At 28.3% G+C, this 16,855-nt stretch overlaps 3 protein-coding genes across 17 annotated transcripts; 2 read left to right on the top strand and 1 right to left on the bottom strand.

Annotated features, from left to right (window-relative positions):
• The first annotated feature begins 61 nt into the window (after positions 1-61).
• Positions 62-3,372, top strand: LOC126923036 (prostatic acid phosphatase-like). Of its 2 annotated transcripts, XM_050736040.1 has the most exons (7): positions 62-524; positions 748-846; positions 1,016-1,438; positions 1,522-1,645; positions 1,714-1,925; positions 1,996-2,176; positions 2,267-3,372. In XM_050736040.1, the coding sequence occupies exons 1-7, from the start codon at positions 423-425 to the stop codon at positions 2,389-2,391; spliced, it is 1,266 nt and encodes a 421-aa protein (XP_050591997.1). In that variant the 5' UTR covers positions 62-422; the 3' UTR covers positions 2,392-3,372. The 2 variants fall into 2 exon arrangements, with proteins under 2 accessions (XP_050591997.1, XP_050591999.1); XM_050736042.1 differs by lacking the exon at positions 62-524 and having other exon boundaries at positions 987-1,438.
• Positions 3,360-13,722, bottom strand: LOC126923032 (protein Malvolio). Of its 10 annotated transcripts, XR_007713026.1 has the most exons (13): positions 8,717-8,853; positions 7,912-8,108; positions 7,694-7,816; positions 7,368-7,594; positions 7,129-7,267; positions 6,898-7,053; positions 6,618-6,776; positions 6,478-6,528; positions 5,994-6,376; positions 5,707-5,917; positions 5,571-5,641; positions 4,533-4,655; positions 3,360-4,160 (listed from the first exon to the last, which is right to left on the bottom strand). XR_007713026.1 is itself a non-coding variant. In XM_050736024.1 (12 exons), the coding sequence occupies exons 1-12, from the start codon at positions 13,643-13,645 to the stop codon at positions 4,094-4,096; spliced, it is 1,821 nt and encodes a 606-aa protein (XP_050591981.1). In that variant the 5' UTR covers positions 13,646-13,722; the 3' UTR covers positions 3,360-4,093. The 10 variants fall into 10 exon arrangements, 9 of the variants coding, with proteins under 9 accessions (XP_050591981.1, XP_050591982.1, XP_050591984.1 ...); XM_050736024.1 differs by lacking the exons at positions 4,533-4,655; positions 8,717-8,853 and adding an exon at positions 13,609-13,722; XM_050736025.1 differs by lacking the exons at positions 4,533-4,655; positions 8,717-8,853 and adding an exon at positions 9,036-9,060.
• On the top strand, positions 13,074-16,772 carry LOC126923035 (lipoma-preferred partner homolog). Of its 5 annotated transcripts, none has more exons than XM_050736038.1 (7): positions 13,074-13,199; positions 13,336-13,611; positions 13,893-14,031; positions 14,241-14,700; positions 14,774-15,111; positions 15,185-15,600; positions 15,675-16,772. In XM_050736038.1, exons 3-7 carry the CDS (start codon positions 13,897-13,899, stop codon positions 15,925-15,927), a joined length of 1,602 nt encoding a protein of 533 aa, XP_050591995.1. In that variant the 5' UTR covers positions 13,074-13,199; positions 13,336-13,611; positions 13,893-13,896; the 3' UTR covers positions 15,928-16,772. The 5 variants fall into 5 exon arrangements, with proteins under 5 accessions (XP_050591995.1, XP_050591992.1, XP_050591994.1 ...); XM_050736035.1 differs by having other exon boundaries at positions 14,217-14,700; XM_050736037.1 differs by having other exon boundaries at positions 13,103-13,199; positions 13,285-13,611; positions 14,217-14,700.
• The last annotated feature ends 83 nt before the right edge of the window (positions 16,773-16,855 follow it).

The following is a 16,855-nucleotide window of genomic DNA, read 5'->3' as shown; positions in this document are numbered from 1 at the left end:
TCAATTTTCATCGTTATGTCATTAGAATTTTATTTCATGCTTTACATATCAAAAATTAAAAATTTTAATGGATATCGGTATCTTAAATGAGTAAAATGAAATGGAATAAGTTTAAACATTCTCTAATATGAGTACCACTGTATAAATAACCTTGTTCTTATTTCAATACAATGCGAACAAAGAATGGTTGGGTTAGGAACCGATATTGGTAGCAACGACGAATCATTTGATTTGCATTTTATATATGTTTTACATTCATACAACTTCTGACGAAAGTAATGTATGAGTCGTAAGACATTGGAACATTTAAAGTTTAGAGTATTCCACAGGTTGCAGTAATCAATAGATTGTTGTCTTACTCGATTTTCTACGTGAAGCCTCTTATTAGATGTTCGAAAGTGTGAATCATACATATTGAAAATATGAAAAGGAATATGTTTGTTTCAATAATTCTGGCTCTTTTTGTTATGGATTTGTCACATGCTCAAAATACAGATTTTGGAACTATCGTTTTCGCAAATGTTGTAAGTTAAAGTATGCTTTTTTAAAAAATGAAAATAATGTTTATATTTTATATTTTGATTATTCGTATTATTGAAATGTATTTATTATGAAATTAATTTATTATTTATGTATATGAAATTTATTTTCTTCATAAAGCAATATGAATTAAATATTATAACCATCTTAATTATAATAATAATCATTGTCATTGTTTATTAAAAATAATTACAATCTATTTTACAGTTATACAGACATGGAGATAGAACACCCATAAGACCATACCCGAATGATCCTTATAACAATGAAAGTTTGTGGCAAATCCCATATGGCCAATTAACAAATGTATGTAATTCTTAATTATCATATATATAGCTTAATTATTTAATGATCTTTTCTTTATTGTATTACTTTTGTTTTTGCATTTAATGTTGTTGCAAATTTTTGTTTGATTTTAAAATCTTTTTAATTTCAAAATATTTAAGTCCTAGCTCATATGTGTCTGTTACATCAGATTGGAAAATATCAGCATTTACTACTTGGTCGTTGGATCCGCAAACGCTATTCACATCTACTAAGTGACCTATATTCTCCATATGATATTTATATTCAAAGTACAGATGTAGATCGTACCTTAATGTCAGCTGAATCACATCTTGCTGGACTTTATCCTCCAGTTGGTAAACAAGTATGGAGTAATTTCAAATGGATGCCTATTCCAGTGCATACTATTCCTGAAGACAAAGATAATGTTTTGGCTGCAAAAAAATATTGTTCTAGATATGATTACGAGCTGGAAAAAGTTCTTAATTCTCCAGCAATCCAAAAAATTAATAAAGAAAATAAGAGATTGTATGTATACCTTACAGAAAAAACAGGAAATAAAATTTCATCTCTTTTATCTGTTGAACAACTTTATGATACATTATTTATTGAGGTAAACTATGTTACTGTCATTCTGTACTTCTCACTTGATAATAAGGATTTTTATATATCTCATATACTCTAAATTTATTACAGAGTCTTTATAACAAAACATTGCCAGAATGGACAAAGTCAGTATATCCAGATAAACTTATGCCAATTGCTGTAAAGAGTTTTACAATTAACGCCTATAATAAAATACTTCAGAGACTAAAATCGGGTAAGTAATATTCATTTTGTTATGTAAAAAATTTAGGTCATGTATAATTTGGGAAATATAAAACATAGGAACATTACTTGGACAAATGATAGACCACATGGAAAAAAAATCGAAAAATGCCTTAGTACCTGATAGAAAAGTATGGATGTATAGTGCTCATGATGAAACTATAGCCAATATGCTAATGACTCTGAATGTTTTTGAACCACATTGCCCACCATATACTGCTACAATTTTAATAGAATTAAGAGTAAATTTAAAAGATCAGTATTTTGTAACGGTAAGTGCTTAAAATAATAATTAGACTGGAAATCATGATATAAGATTGTTGATTAAATATATTATTCTAGATATCATATAAAAACACTAGTGAAGAACCACAACTTTTAACACTTCCTGGTTGTATGACAATGTGTCCCTTAAATCAATTTATTGCACTAACAAAAGATGTTGTACCCACAGATTGGGAAAAAGAATGTGCAATGGAGTGGGAACAACTTGGATATAATATGAATACGACAGCAATTATTGGTAAATTTCTACTATTTCTACTAATATAAATGTATTTTTTATATACTAAAGTAAGGATTACTTTCTCATTTAATCCTTGTTTTGTTCCAGCAATACTGACATCTTCTATATTGATGTTAGTTTTATTAATTTTATCTATAATTGTTTTTATTTATTGGCATTATAAACGGGAACATAATCAATATTATCTTCGATTGACAACGGAACCTATATAATTGAATATAATATTATGAAAAAATGACGTATTGCTTTCGTCATGATATTCAATGTTTTCATAATTTGATAATTACGAAAAAATAAGATAAATGGTAAATTCTTATTTGATTTTACATACATTAAAGATTCAATTATCGATACGAAAAATAAGTGTGATATGCGTTTGCATAAAATATTTATGAAAAAATGTTCTATATTTTATAATGTTTTATTAATGATAGTTTTTTAATTTATTGATGCTAAAATATTTCAGTTTATAATCAGACAGATTCAATGCAAATATAATCGTTTGATTTGATCGATAAAAAAATATTATTTATATGCATAAATTGTTGAAAACAGAGACTGTTATAATGATTTTTAATAGTTTGATAAAAGGGTATAATATTCTCAATAAGTTTTATTTAAATTGAATTTTGTGCATAATATGAATAAAAAAATTATCTGTGATGACCGTAAATAGACTACGAATTAATTCGGAAAAAAATTGATATTAAAAATACTTTTTATTAATAAATGATTAATAATAGAAAGTAATAAATTCTGGAATACGGTTTATTAACTCAGGGTATCTTAGTTTTTATTTGATACTAAATAATTGGGTGTAAAATATAGGGATAATATTTATCTGCGGTATTTGAAAGAATATCTAGTCATACTCCATTAAGTTGCAACAATTAAAACATTACACTTCTAAACAGAAAAAGTATATTCAACTACATCGTTATTACATTTTTGTAATATCGTTTATATAGATGTATATTTGAGACGTATTTTCTAATGAGAAATTACAAAACAAATTAAATTTTTCCAAAATAAAGAGAGGATAATATTTAAGGCGGAAAAGGAACATTTTACTTGATAGTAATCCACAAATTTCATTTTCTTAAACTGAACTATTTTACAAATATGAATTGTATCCTATTAAAATTATTTTTGTGAGATTTAAACATGAATAAATCAAGTATTGTAAAAAAAAACACGATCGTTTACTGGTATTTTAAACGAATACATATCTTCCTCTAGATAATTTGTAGGTCATAACATGAAATATAAGAATATCTCATACTTGCTTCTACATAGCACGTGTTGTCCGTCCTCAATAGCGGATGTTCAACAACTGATTCTCGTATCGATGTCGTATACGTGCTAAGTATTAAACACATACAATCGCAAAACACACATATAATGACTGTCTTAAATAGTAATACAAATACACATATAATATGAACAGCATCAGTGGACTTTACATATTTACATATTTTAATCATCAGTTTACCATTTTTATTAATTCTCTTTTTTAGATACCATAATCCCTATAGTTTACATATCATTTACATATTAAAATTTTTAATTTCTATTATATTTTGTACAAGCCTCTTTTATATACAATATATATGACTTTAATTTATTTAATAAAATTATATATATATATATATATATATATATATATATATATATATATATATGTATATATATATATATATACACAAATATACGATCATCACGTATTTTTCTGTTATTAACGCGCTTTGCTTATTTTACATGTTAAAGCCCTAATATTAGAAAACAATTTGGTGAGTATATTTTATAGGAAATTATCATTTTCAATTCTATAAAATCTTAAAATCTATGATGCTAACTCTGTGATAATGCAATCCATGAGTATTGAATACTATTTACCACGTTTTATTCGTCATATCAGTATTCCGGTATCGAGTTAAAGCTTCCAGACCAATTTTCTTGGATGTTAAATGCCGGGTTAGACCTAAAACATCACATTGTTTTATGTATTTAATAAAAAAAGTCAACAAACTAACTTCAAAATTTTACTTAATTGAAATAAAAACTTATAAAAATTTCTTACCTTTTATTAAGAAATTTTGAAAATCTTACTATTATAAGCTCGCACTTGCATTGGTTAAAAATGCGCATGCAAAAGTAAGTTAATCATTCACGTGATAAAACGGATTATTAACAAAATTACAACAAATACGATTACAATGATAGTGTAAAACTCTGAATATAAAAGTATTTAAAAGAAGTCTTCTATATTGTCATATTAATTCTATTTTTAACTTTTACCCTGGTTATAAAAACTTTGTATATTAAAAAAATAGATCTAATATAAAGTACATACCATGTATAAAGTTGAAGACAGATGAAGACGCAACTTTTGAAATATGGTTTTAAGTAGTTAGATGCACATTCATGATGTAAACTCGATTATGGTCTTAATGATGTTTCTGACGTATTGAAGAAACTATGAATGTAAAAAGGAATAATTTTCGAGATCTTAACTATATGTAATACATTGAAAATTAGAAGATTGTGATGAATATAAGAAAAGTACATTTTGTGCAAATGTTAAAACAAATTTTTGCTTCTTCTGGCTATGAGATACAAATTGATTTCATATTTGATATATTAAAAATGTAAAAAATGTATTTAAATATCCTATTAAAAAATACGAAGTGATGCAATAAAAACACATAAGCACACAATTTGCGTTACACGTTTGTTAGTATTTATTACAAAATGTATACAATGTTAATAAAGCATACATGTCTGCAAATAAAACGTTTTCAGTTCAGTGTGTAAACATAACCATAATTTCGTGATGTCCGCATATATACACGCACATTTGAATCTTAAAATTGAACAATATTATTAATTTCATGTAGCAGTTAGTTACAGATAACATTACATAAATGTGTTAAAGTTTCAAATATACTATATTGAACAGATTTTGTAGCCTAATGTTTGTTACTTTGGTAAACTTTATGAGTATTGTGATGTACTAATGAGCAAACTATTCTTAAGCATGAGAGCAATTCATGATATACATGCAAATTATTATAATCCATTAAAAAAACGTAAGATTAAAATATCATATCATGAATATTACTTGGATCTTTTTACTATTTAAATGCACGTTATATCGACTAACAATTATTTTCACAATTTTTATAAAAATAATTTATCAGTACATTTATTGTTATTTACTATATACTTCGGCACAAAATGCGTACTTTGTTATATTACGTTGCTAATTAAAATACATGTAAATCATATAAATGGAAATAGCAATTTTTTTCATATTTAGATAGTAAGTATTACAAAACATCTAAATTAACTAACAAAATCTTGTTATACATAAAATCTATACAATTCTTACCTTGCATATATTGCAGGGTTTGATAATCCAAGTGTTGTACTTATAGGACTTCCAATATATTTTTTTACGAACTGTAACAAAATAAAATGACCGATAATAGTTCAAAATCAATCACCCTACTTAATGGCGTACATACCCAATGGTTTCCAAGAGAAGTCGCGCCCATACTCACAGCCATATGAATGGTCAAATAAAGGCAAAATAGAAGATATAAAATAGAATATATTGTAATTCCAACTATTACCGCCCAGTGATGTGGTAAATCATCTTGGACAGTATTTATTACAAAATATATATTTATAGCTATTACAACAGCGGATAATGCTGTCGCAACAATTTTATTTGTTCTGAAATATAAAAGTATGCATAAAGTCGTATGAACCTAAAAAATTCCAACTGTAAAATTAAAAACATGAAACATACAATCCATTTCGAAATGTACCCATAATTTTAGGACTACTAGTAAATGCTATCGTTGGCAGGGTTGCAAAAGGTAACTGAAGAGTCATAATTGCGTTCAAAATATCATTCATGCCAGTTAAATTATCAATGTCACTAAAGAATGCGACAAGGAAGGTTGGAATGATAGCGATCATTCGCGTAAAAAGTACTCGTTTCCAACGAGCCCACTGAAGATTTAAAAATCCTTCCATTGCAAATTGTCCGGCATACGTTCCTGTCATTGTGGAAGATTGGCCAGCAGCAAAAATACCGATAGCCCAAATATACATTGCTGCTGCACCAAAGGCACAACCCAAAAATATGCCACCTTTGTTAAGGTCTACTGAGATGGTTGTATTCTTTTTCTGTAATTAATAAAATAAGATATAATAAGAAAGCTAAAATTTTTAGCTTTTAAACATAGCAATTCGTAAACAAATTCGTATTAATCTAATTTGGTTTTTACCTCAAATGTATCCATTCCTATGGTATAATTGCTAGCCTCACACAGATTGTACTAAAATATAAAGAAACGAGTATGAAATATATTAAATAAGATAATTACACTACAAAATATCATTTAGAATTCTTAATTATTATACTCACAACTTCTAAACTAGTCTTGTTAAAAAGACCATGTGCAAACACTGCGACAACAAATACGTTAATTACAAAAGATACCAGAAGTGCAATGCATGCCTCAATGAAGTAATACATATTTGCCTCATTCACTTTTTTGGATTCTTTACGGTCAATGTCTCTTGACTAGAAATTATAGATTATATTATAGTATTTATTTAATACCTGGCAAATATTTAATACATCAGAATGCCTACTTCTTCAATTTCATAAAAAAGATTACTTATACTCTTTGTTCTTTCCTTACTTTAACAAGAGCACTGTGAAGATATAAGTTATGTGGCATGATAACTGCACCAACAATTCCTACAGCTTGTAACAACATGTTTCTGTCATAATCTTTATACCAAGGTATAAACATTCCACTTATCACTTCATTTTGAGGTGGGGCAGAAACAACGTACTAAAATATAGAAATAATAAAATCATTTTCATTCACATATACACACACATATATGTATTTATTTATTTATTTTACCTCATATCCAAATGTGACAGCCATTACTGTAATAAGAAATCCAAAAAAGAGTTCTAATTTCCTTAAGCCATATTTGTCCAATAATAAAAATGTAAAAGTGTCAATTATCGTAATAAGAACACCACCCCATATAGGAATCCTAAATCAAATTAGAAACATACATTATTTATGAATAACAGCTTACATAAAAGGAACAAGAACAGATGATATCAAAAAATTAAGAAAATTTCATAACTTACACTTTATTTGTTAATAAAGATAAAGCAATAGCTGTCCCTATTACTTCTTGCATGTCACTGCCAATTATGGCTATTTCTATCATTATCCATAAAATCATCCTGGGTACCTTTTTATATTGTCTGTAACACATTTCTGCTAAATGCAAACCTGTTACCACACCAAGCCTTGCACTTAATCTTTGCATAATAAGGCCAAGAATGGTTGCACTTAACAATACCCATAATAACTAACAAAAAAGAGCATAAATAAATTTAAAAAATAAAAAGAAATGAAAACTATATATGGAAAGTTAAATAAGCAATGAATGGAATAACTAAAAAAATACCTTATATTTGGCAGCTACGCCAGATTGCAAATCAGATTCAATATTTCCAGGATCTAAATAAGCTATGGACATTAAGAATCCAGGACCTGTGAAAGCCCATAATTTTCTAAAACTAAAGAAACCCTGCAAAAACCAAATTAGAATGGATACAGTTAAAAATCCACATATTAACGTAAAAAATTATTTTTTTAAGCTCCATTGGTACCAATATATATTACATTTTCTGTTTCTGGTATGTGAACTTTTTCATCAGCAAAGTACGTCTGATTGTTATTAGGTGTCAAACAGGTATTTTCATTTGCTCTCTTATTATTTTGCATTTCCTCCTGATGCACTTGAGATGCTGTTGCGAATATTGAATCATTCTGAGGCTCGATAATGCAACTATTCTGCATGGTATATTGATAAGATCCCTCTGAAAAAAGTTACTAATTTGTTACATATTTTAACATTATTTGAGATACCAATTTAAACATATTCATATATTTAAACATATATTTAAAAGTATTCAATATTATAGTATTATTACAATATTGCGATATTATTTGACAAAAATAGTATTAAAATAAACCGGATTATATAAAAATCAACTTCAATGACCGTCTAAATTGAATAATTTAATTACCGTGATAATCAATGCAATAAAAGATTGAAATAGTGTCTTATTGAATGCAATACGTATTCAAACTTCATCAAATACGAATGAAATATTTTAATGAAATATGTGAAATACAGAAATACAGAAATACAGAAATGCAGGAATTAAGTATAACATAAGATAAATTAATGAAATATAGAAATAAACATAAATCTTTTTTATCACTACCGACAAAATATTTGGATAAATATAAAAATAAATAGAACGTCACATTCCCATAAAATTAAAAAAAGGAAGAAAGTACGCTTTCTTATAACTAAAACAGAAACATAACTGAAGTAAAAACGCACAGTACACAGTATACCAAGCACGTAAATATTAGCCAAGTGAGATCACTACAATAGCCACTAGTGATTACTATTCACCTACAGCCTGACAGTCACTAACTATTGCGAGATTTGAGAATATTGCGGCAACGACCAAGCAAATGAACGAGAGTAACGAGAACGAGACATACAACATACAGCCATCTTTCTTACATGTTCCCCTTCTCTGCATAAAATATTACAAATATATTAGCGGGGATGCCCGAAACATGAGTGTCAATGACTAACAATAGGAATACATATATGTATGCACAGAGAATTTATTACTGCCACAGTACAAAGAAATACATGCAGTCGTAGAAAATTATAGGATTTCCCCAGGAGATATATCATAACAGTTGATTATTATAACCCTTACGTGACATCTTTCGTTATCATTAATATGTAATGAGTATTTAAGCAACTCCAAGCTTCTATGAATTCGTATTTATGCCATTAAAGTCATTCATTTTCTCGATACTTCCTTCATCTTTTCATTCCTCTATCTTCATTTACTATATGTATTGTCTTCCTATCTTTAAGAAGTACTTGAATTTGAGCGATCACTTGAGGAAAAAGATAAAATTCGGACTATGAAGGTTTCCTCTTATCAAAGTTTTAACAAATAAAAATTAAAAATTTTGTATATGGGTTAATATTTTTCAAATTTTAGAAGATCGAATAAATTTTATTCTTTCGACTATCAACTGGAGAATGTCTTTTATCACTTGCTTTATTCGACTAAGATTTAAATCCAGTTTCTGAGTCAGCTAAATGACTATTTCAATCACAGATGACTTTAATCCTTTAATCAACCTTATTGAGGAGTGCTTATTGCATCTAATTATATTATTACAGTAACTCTTTATTGGATTAATTTGATAATTGTAAAATCAAATCGAAAGCATTTGTTGGGAAGGAAGTCTATAAGATTGGATAGAGATTGGATCTGTATTAAGCCATAGTTGTAATAGATTCATTATTCTAGTAAGTAAAACATTTGGTAACCGAGATGTATACATTTTATACATTGATGCATATTATACTCAAGAATTCTCTATGATGTATTTGTTAAAATGATAGGACATCAAAACACGTACCTATTGTAATCATAGCCTTAGTTTCGATTTATTTCGTCGCTTCTCTGATAAGAGAAGATAAAAACATTCTTTTGCATTGGGGATTTGATTAGGATCTAAGTTCTTTTGGTAAATCTTTATCGATTACAATACGTACTAATCTACAATAATGTGAATCTCTATTGATTCCAAAAAGTATTCATTGTATAAAATATTTATAAATATACAGTTATTACCATTGTTTGGAGTGATATTTATTATAGCATTCACATACTAATTAATTAAATCCAAGAATATTAAATATCATGTCATTTAGTAGTACTTTCAACCAACCAAGTTTTATTTTTAAGGCCGTTGGACTGACAAAATAAAATAATATTAATAATATTTTTATATGAATATAAAAATTTGATATTATAAAAATGAAACATATAATACCTGACCAAAATTGCCTGGGAAATGTAGCTATCTACCAATATTTTTCGTAGCCATTATAAGTAAATAAATTGACGACAAAGATGAAGATTGTTTTCTTCGAAAAAGAAGAAAATCCTGGTTAAGTGATATGATTAGTGTATATTAACTTTTTTAATTGATACTCTAATAAAAACAATGTAATTTATATGTTCCTGTAACTTCTCACGTAACTTGATATCGAAATTTAATCAAGCACGATTAGATAAGCTAAGAGTTTCTTGCTCGCTTCCAGAACGCGTTTCTTTTATTGTGAAAATCGGTAGACGAAAACATTTCTTTAAACAATCGTATTTCTTAATGATATCCAAATTTCGCAAGAATGTGAGATATTAACATTATATAAGATTGTTATATGTAAGATTGGCTGCGTCATATATTGAGGACACTTCAATCCAAATATTTAATTTGGAATATCAAGCAAATGTTTGTGTTAGATATTAGAAGGCGGTCAATCAGTAGTAACCAAGAATTATATGATATATATATATATAAGCCCAATTAATGAAGTACCTTACCGAATTGTAATTTCTCGATTGTCAAGTAGTTACGTATAAGAACGATGAAGGTCTTTTAACGAATTCAGTATACATCTTCGATCGTATTTCCTATTTACTAAAATAAGAATAGCTGTAGACAATGAGTAACGCATAAATTATCGGAAACAATCCGTCAATATTTCCTATTCATACGTGAATCACCATGGTAAACCCAACGAACAAGGAAAATTTAATATCAAACGAATAGAAAAGTTTTACTTTATTTATATTTTCTGATCCTACGTAATTTCATATTACGATTAACTGCAATATTATCTGTCCTATTAGATAGGAAATTACTGTAGTAAATATTATTTCGATTGAGCAACGCGGTAAATCCGTTTTTAAATAAATGTTTGATATCTCTATACATATAAATGTAGATCACTTCCTTTGGTAAAATTAGAATAATTTCTTACAAGAATTCTGATTTCTAAATTCTTCTTTTTTCTTTCTCTTAACGTTTTTTTAACTTGACTAACGTCACTGGTACACGATGAACGTTTTCCAACAGTTACTGCTGTAATTATCTAACACTTGTAACCTATAATTAACTCTTTTGACTATTCATCAAGTCACCACAAAAGTCCTAGCAATTGTGAATTCGCAATTCTGATTTGTTTTAATTAAAATAATAACAAATGATAAACATATAAGAGATTCTGCGAAAATTCAATAAGATCACAATATTATAGATGAAGGTAATGGATATATCAATGAACATAACACACGTTGAAGATAGACAGATAAGAGACTCTAAACAAATTTCGATAAATGTACATCACAATATCGTGATTTAATATTTAAAACACAATATTGATTGTACACTTATTAATCTCAATTTAATGTAACCGATATACACTGTTGTAAACATTATTTTCTCAATATCTATTCATTAAATTATCGACACTATCAGTATACGTGATCATTAGGAATCGTAATCTCCGAGAAAAATATCTTTTGCTACCACGTGTTAGCTTGTTAAAAAAAACATTTCCTTGGCCCAATTGTAAATTGAAATGATCATAACAATGGTAGACAACCTTTTGTTCTACCTTGTGCAATGTCACAACTATTTTAATGTTCCGTGAAAAAAGTTGTAAAAATGGGAAACTAGAGCAGTAATATTTAAGGGCACGATACTCAACTGTTTTTACAGTCTATTGGCTCATTGTGGTAATTAAGATAAATTTTTCAACTGTTTCTTTAGATTTGCAAAATTTCATTATACGATAAAACGTGTTTTCAACTGTGGAATTACTAGCTTATGAAACGTACAGTGTTGAACAAAAGGATTGCAAAATCAAATTTAAGTTTCAACTGACATTGTTGCATTGTTGTTTTACTCGAAGAATAGAGTCTGCGTGTGGCGAGCCACGGGACAGAAACTGTTGGGATGTTTACTGTTGAGTGTCGCTACAACTATTTCTTTTTTAAAGAAGAGCTATACTATTACTCCGTACCTTTGTTAGACAAAGCGTTCATCCCTAGACCGCGGCTACGTTCGGCGACTGGTTGTCGCCTCGAGCCCAAGCTCATTATCACAAATCTCGAACAAATACAATTGAATTGGGTGATGACAATTTGTTTAATTACGGCTATGATAGAATCTAGATTATAATGTTAAGGGATTTTTCCAAGGTTCCAAAGGGAAGGCTTCGGTGTCCTTTCATCTCCGACATATATATATATATACACATATAATCTATAATAAGGTATATATATACGTTATTTTTATTTAATATTGCATATTTTACGCGATAGAAAGAATCATTAATAATTTTTATTATGTCAAATATAAAACATTAAACAAGAGTAAAATACTTTAAAAATTAATATTCTACTGCAACAATGTCAGTTGAAACTTAAATTTGATAATATATATATATATATTTATTTATTTATTTATTTATATATCTTTTAATATAACGTATTCTAGTGTAAATTATTGCGGTTATCTATGATCCAAGGATAACAATTCTAGGTTAACATTAAAATTCTAGCATAGTAGTATATTAGAGAATTAAATAAATCAAAAATTGTATTTCGATTACTTTGTTACCATTATGCAAAGAAAGAAATTGTATCATATCGAAAATATACTTTCAAAAGTGGCGCGCAATACTAACCTATGTAATTGAGCTATTTTCATTTGAAAAAAATTAATATAAAAAATCAAATGAAACCAAAAAGAAGAACGACCTTAGTCTCAATTAATCATGCCAAGTTAAATAGGAAATTATTCTTATTGTAAATGATAAATAGAAACGATATACATAATTCTACAAAATATTTGAGCTCTTAGTCATAAATATCAAATATTTAAAGTCAAAATCCCTAGTGCTAAATATGCGTCATCATATGCACTTATGACAATAATACTCAATATATATTTTTTTTAATTTAATTAGTCTATGTGACAATGTGCAGTATTGTGACATACGATTTAAGGTAAGATTTTTTGGAAGTAATGTTGGTACTTTAAACGTTCAGATTCGTTCAGAAAGTAATAATTGCATATAAAATTATTGGCCAGCTGGTTCGTACATACAGAAAATTGCCGACGATTCCTTTCTTGTTTAAACAGTAATCATCTCAACTGTATCCTGATTATTGGTTGAATGTCGTGCCATAAGAGTGAAAGAGAACTATGGTTAAGACTATATGTATGGAAAAGTCATCGTAAAGGAATTTTTAAAGCAATAAGATAAGAGATTTATGAGTCAGCCATTCAGTTGTGTTACGGTTGAGCACAAAATATATCTGGCAACTCCATAAAATCAAAAAATTGCACGATTTTGGTTTCAGAAGAAGACTTAAAACGACGAATTTGGAGGGAGTATACGATTCATTAACTTACCAGGTAATAATGACTTTTTTAATGGTATAAGCTCCATTTTGTAGACAGGTAATATTATTCTTCTACTTAACAGATATAATTTCCAACTGATAATTTTTTACGATAACGTTCTTCGGTAGTATTATTTCACTAGCTTGAACATAGATACAATATGTATTTTTTAAATATATTGTTTTTCCTTTAAATTGATTCTTATTGAATTTGTAAATGTGTAGTATAGAATCCATATTCTATAATATAGAAACAAAAGAAGTTAAAAATTTATATGCTGTTAATATTTTCAGGAAAATGTCCAACGTTAGTAATTTAGAACAACAAATTGCAAATTTACAAATTAATCATGGCGATGGCATTAAAACCATCAAGTCTGGAAAAAAAGTGGGACCAGCTGTACCTCCGAAACCAAAAAAATCACAACCACAGGTCAGTAGATCATATGAATATAATAATAAATATGTAATTTTTTCACTAACAATATTTTATAACTATGACTCCTTTTCCACGACTGTTCCATTATTATATGGAAACATCAATGGTAAAGTTAACAAAATAAAATTTATTTAGATCATCTTGTTATACAGAATTTAATGAAGTAAAATACTTTCCAGATACCACAAAGTTATACTATAAAGGCTGCGTCAGTGCCATCATATAGTACAGTGCTTAATAATTCTGGTCAAAATGAAAAATCATCAAATTTATACGTGAATTCTCCTTCACCATATGTGCCACTAAATATAGAGAAAAATGACTTTTCATTACCATCCACTGCGAATGGAAAAGATGTTCCTAAAAACTATCAGAACAATGAGAATTTTTATGTGCACCAATCAGATGAGAAATTTGAACCAAAATATGGATATGATGAAAAAAATCATTATTCAAATATTGGTAATATGCCTGCTCCTCAAGTTCCAGTTGAAGATCACTCAAGATCAACAAGAAATATCGTATATAGTAATATAGATCCTCCAATATCTATACCAGTTAATAAGACAGCTAAAACTGAAAAAGACATCATCTACAGCAATATTCAATGGAATTCTAAACCAGAAAATACATATTGTAACATTCCTTCTGCACTCAATAATGGTCAGATATATGGAGAATGTAATCAAAAGTCATTTTTATTAGTTTACTAAATCAAATAATTATTATATTACAGATGACTTACCACCACCACCAGAACCTTCAGAATATGTTCCATGTGTGCCAGGTAGTTCCTTCCCACCACCACCGGAAGAATTACCGCCTCCGCCAAGTCCTGTGTCATCTAGTTATAGTGAACTTAGACGCGCCACTTATCAAACTGATTTTCCACCTGACAATTACCCAAATGATATTTATGGTCCAAGTTCACAATCCAGTTCTACATATGAATCTATATACGAACCAATTAATCCTAGACCACCATCACAATTATCTTGTAATTATTCCATGTATTCTGGTTATGGATCTGCTACATCTACTCAGCCCCAAGGAAAGGTGTCTCCAGTTAAGGAAGTATGTCAAAATTATTATATTAATTCCTTCACTGTGAAAAAGTATTTCTCCAAAAAATTTATTTTTGTTTCAGGTGGATGTTTTGACTGATCTGTTAGTTCAAGGAATGGAAGATAACGCTGAAGACAGTGATATATATGGGATTTGTGCCCAGTGTGGTCGCAAAGTTGAAGGTGAAGGTACCGGTTGTTCTGCAATGGATAAGGTTTTCCATATTGACTGCTTCTGTTGTTATGTTTGTAAAGTTAATCTACAAGGTAAACCCTTCTATTCACTGGAAAACAAACCCTATTGCGAGGAAGATTATTTGAATACTTTGGAAAAGTGCTGCGTTTGCACTAGACCAATACTCGATAGAATATTAAGAGCCACAGGTAAACCCTATCATCCATCCTGTTTTACATGTGTTGTTTGTGGGCAAAGTTTGGATGGTATACCATTTACGGTAGACGCTACAAATCAGATTCATTGCATAGAATGTTTCCACAAGTAAGTAGCATTTAGTTGACCAAATAAAACAATTAATTTTACAAAGTATAAAAATGAACGTTTTTATATTACAGAAAATTTGCACCTCGTTGTTGTGTTTGTAAGTTACCGATTATGCCAGAACCAGGACAAGAGGAAACTGTGCGCGTTGTAGCACTAGATCGTAGTTTTCATATTCAGTGTTACAAATGCGAGGATTGTGGGTTGGTTTTATCCTCTGATTCCGAGGGACGTGGATGCTATCCTTTGGATGACCATGTGTTATGCAAAAGCTGTAATGCTACTCGTGTGCAAGCATTAACGTCACATATGACGACTGAATTATAAATGGCATGATCATTGAAACGATATATTAGATTGTTATACTTACAGTTGCCGTTTTATGAATTTTTATACTTAGAGATAAGTTTCTATAAGACATTCAACATTTAATATGTTTTTGAACTTTTTAATCAAAGCCATTTTGATAATTGAATATGAATAAGTTTTTCATTATTTGATACTTCGAGATGAATTACGTTAAATATTCATAATATTTCTATACCTTTTTAAAAGATTTATATTTTAGAGATGGTATATATCTACATGTATTATTGACTCAGATTAGACAGGTTTGAACAAATTTTAGAACTGGGTTAATGTTACTGCCTTTACACTGCCATATATGAACTTTCAAAAATATCTAAGAATTATATTGTCAAATAATATTTAACAAAAAAAATTCTAAACTATGAGCACGTATGTTGTAGTCAGGATTGATTTCTTGTAATAAGTATAATTATTGACTATAATGTGATTTAGTCAGGTATTGCATATATTATTAAGACAAGGTATTCAATTCCTAATATTAAGAGCAATGTTAGATTTATGTGTGACTATATCCTCATAACGTTAATAATGCGAAGTAGAAATTATGCAATTTATATGCTTCTTTCTATTGATCTAGAATATACAAAATGTTTATTCCAATGTACTGGATCCGTTATGTATTTAGATTTCCGCTTTATGATAAATCATGTGATACGATAGAATTAATACAATGTATTAGTGCAAATACCTTAAATTATATTATCTATTTAGCAAGTGAAAAGACTAAGAAAGCAAATAGAACTTAATTGTAAAATGTATTTGTAATGAATATTGAATAAAATATTGATTATATTTAAAAACAACGCGTGGTCTTTAATTATTCTTCATTAGTTCAATTATTTCTTATTTTGGAAAGAATGAAAAAGTAAACGAACTAAACGAGAAA

This window comes from Bombus affinis, chromosome 13 (assembly GCF_024516045.1).
Source record: "Bombus affinis isolate iyBomAffi1 chromosome 13, iyBomAffi1.2, whole genome shotgun sequence".
NCBI lineage: Eukaryota > Metazoa > Arthropoda > Insecta > Hymenoptera > Apidae > Bombus > Bombus affinis.
The sequence above is the reverse complement of the archived record's forward strand: the minus strand, read 5'-3'. Positions and strand labels throughout refer to the sequence as shown.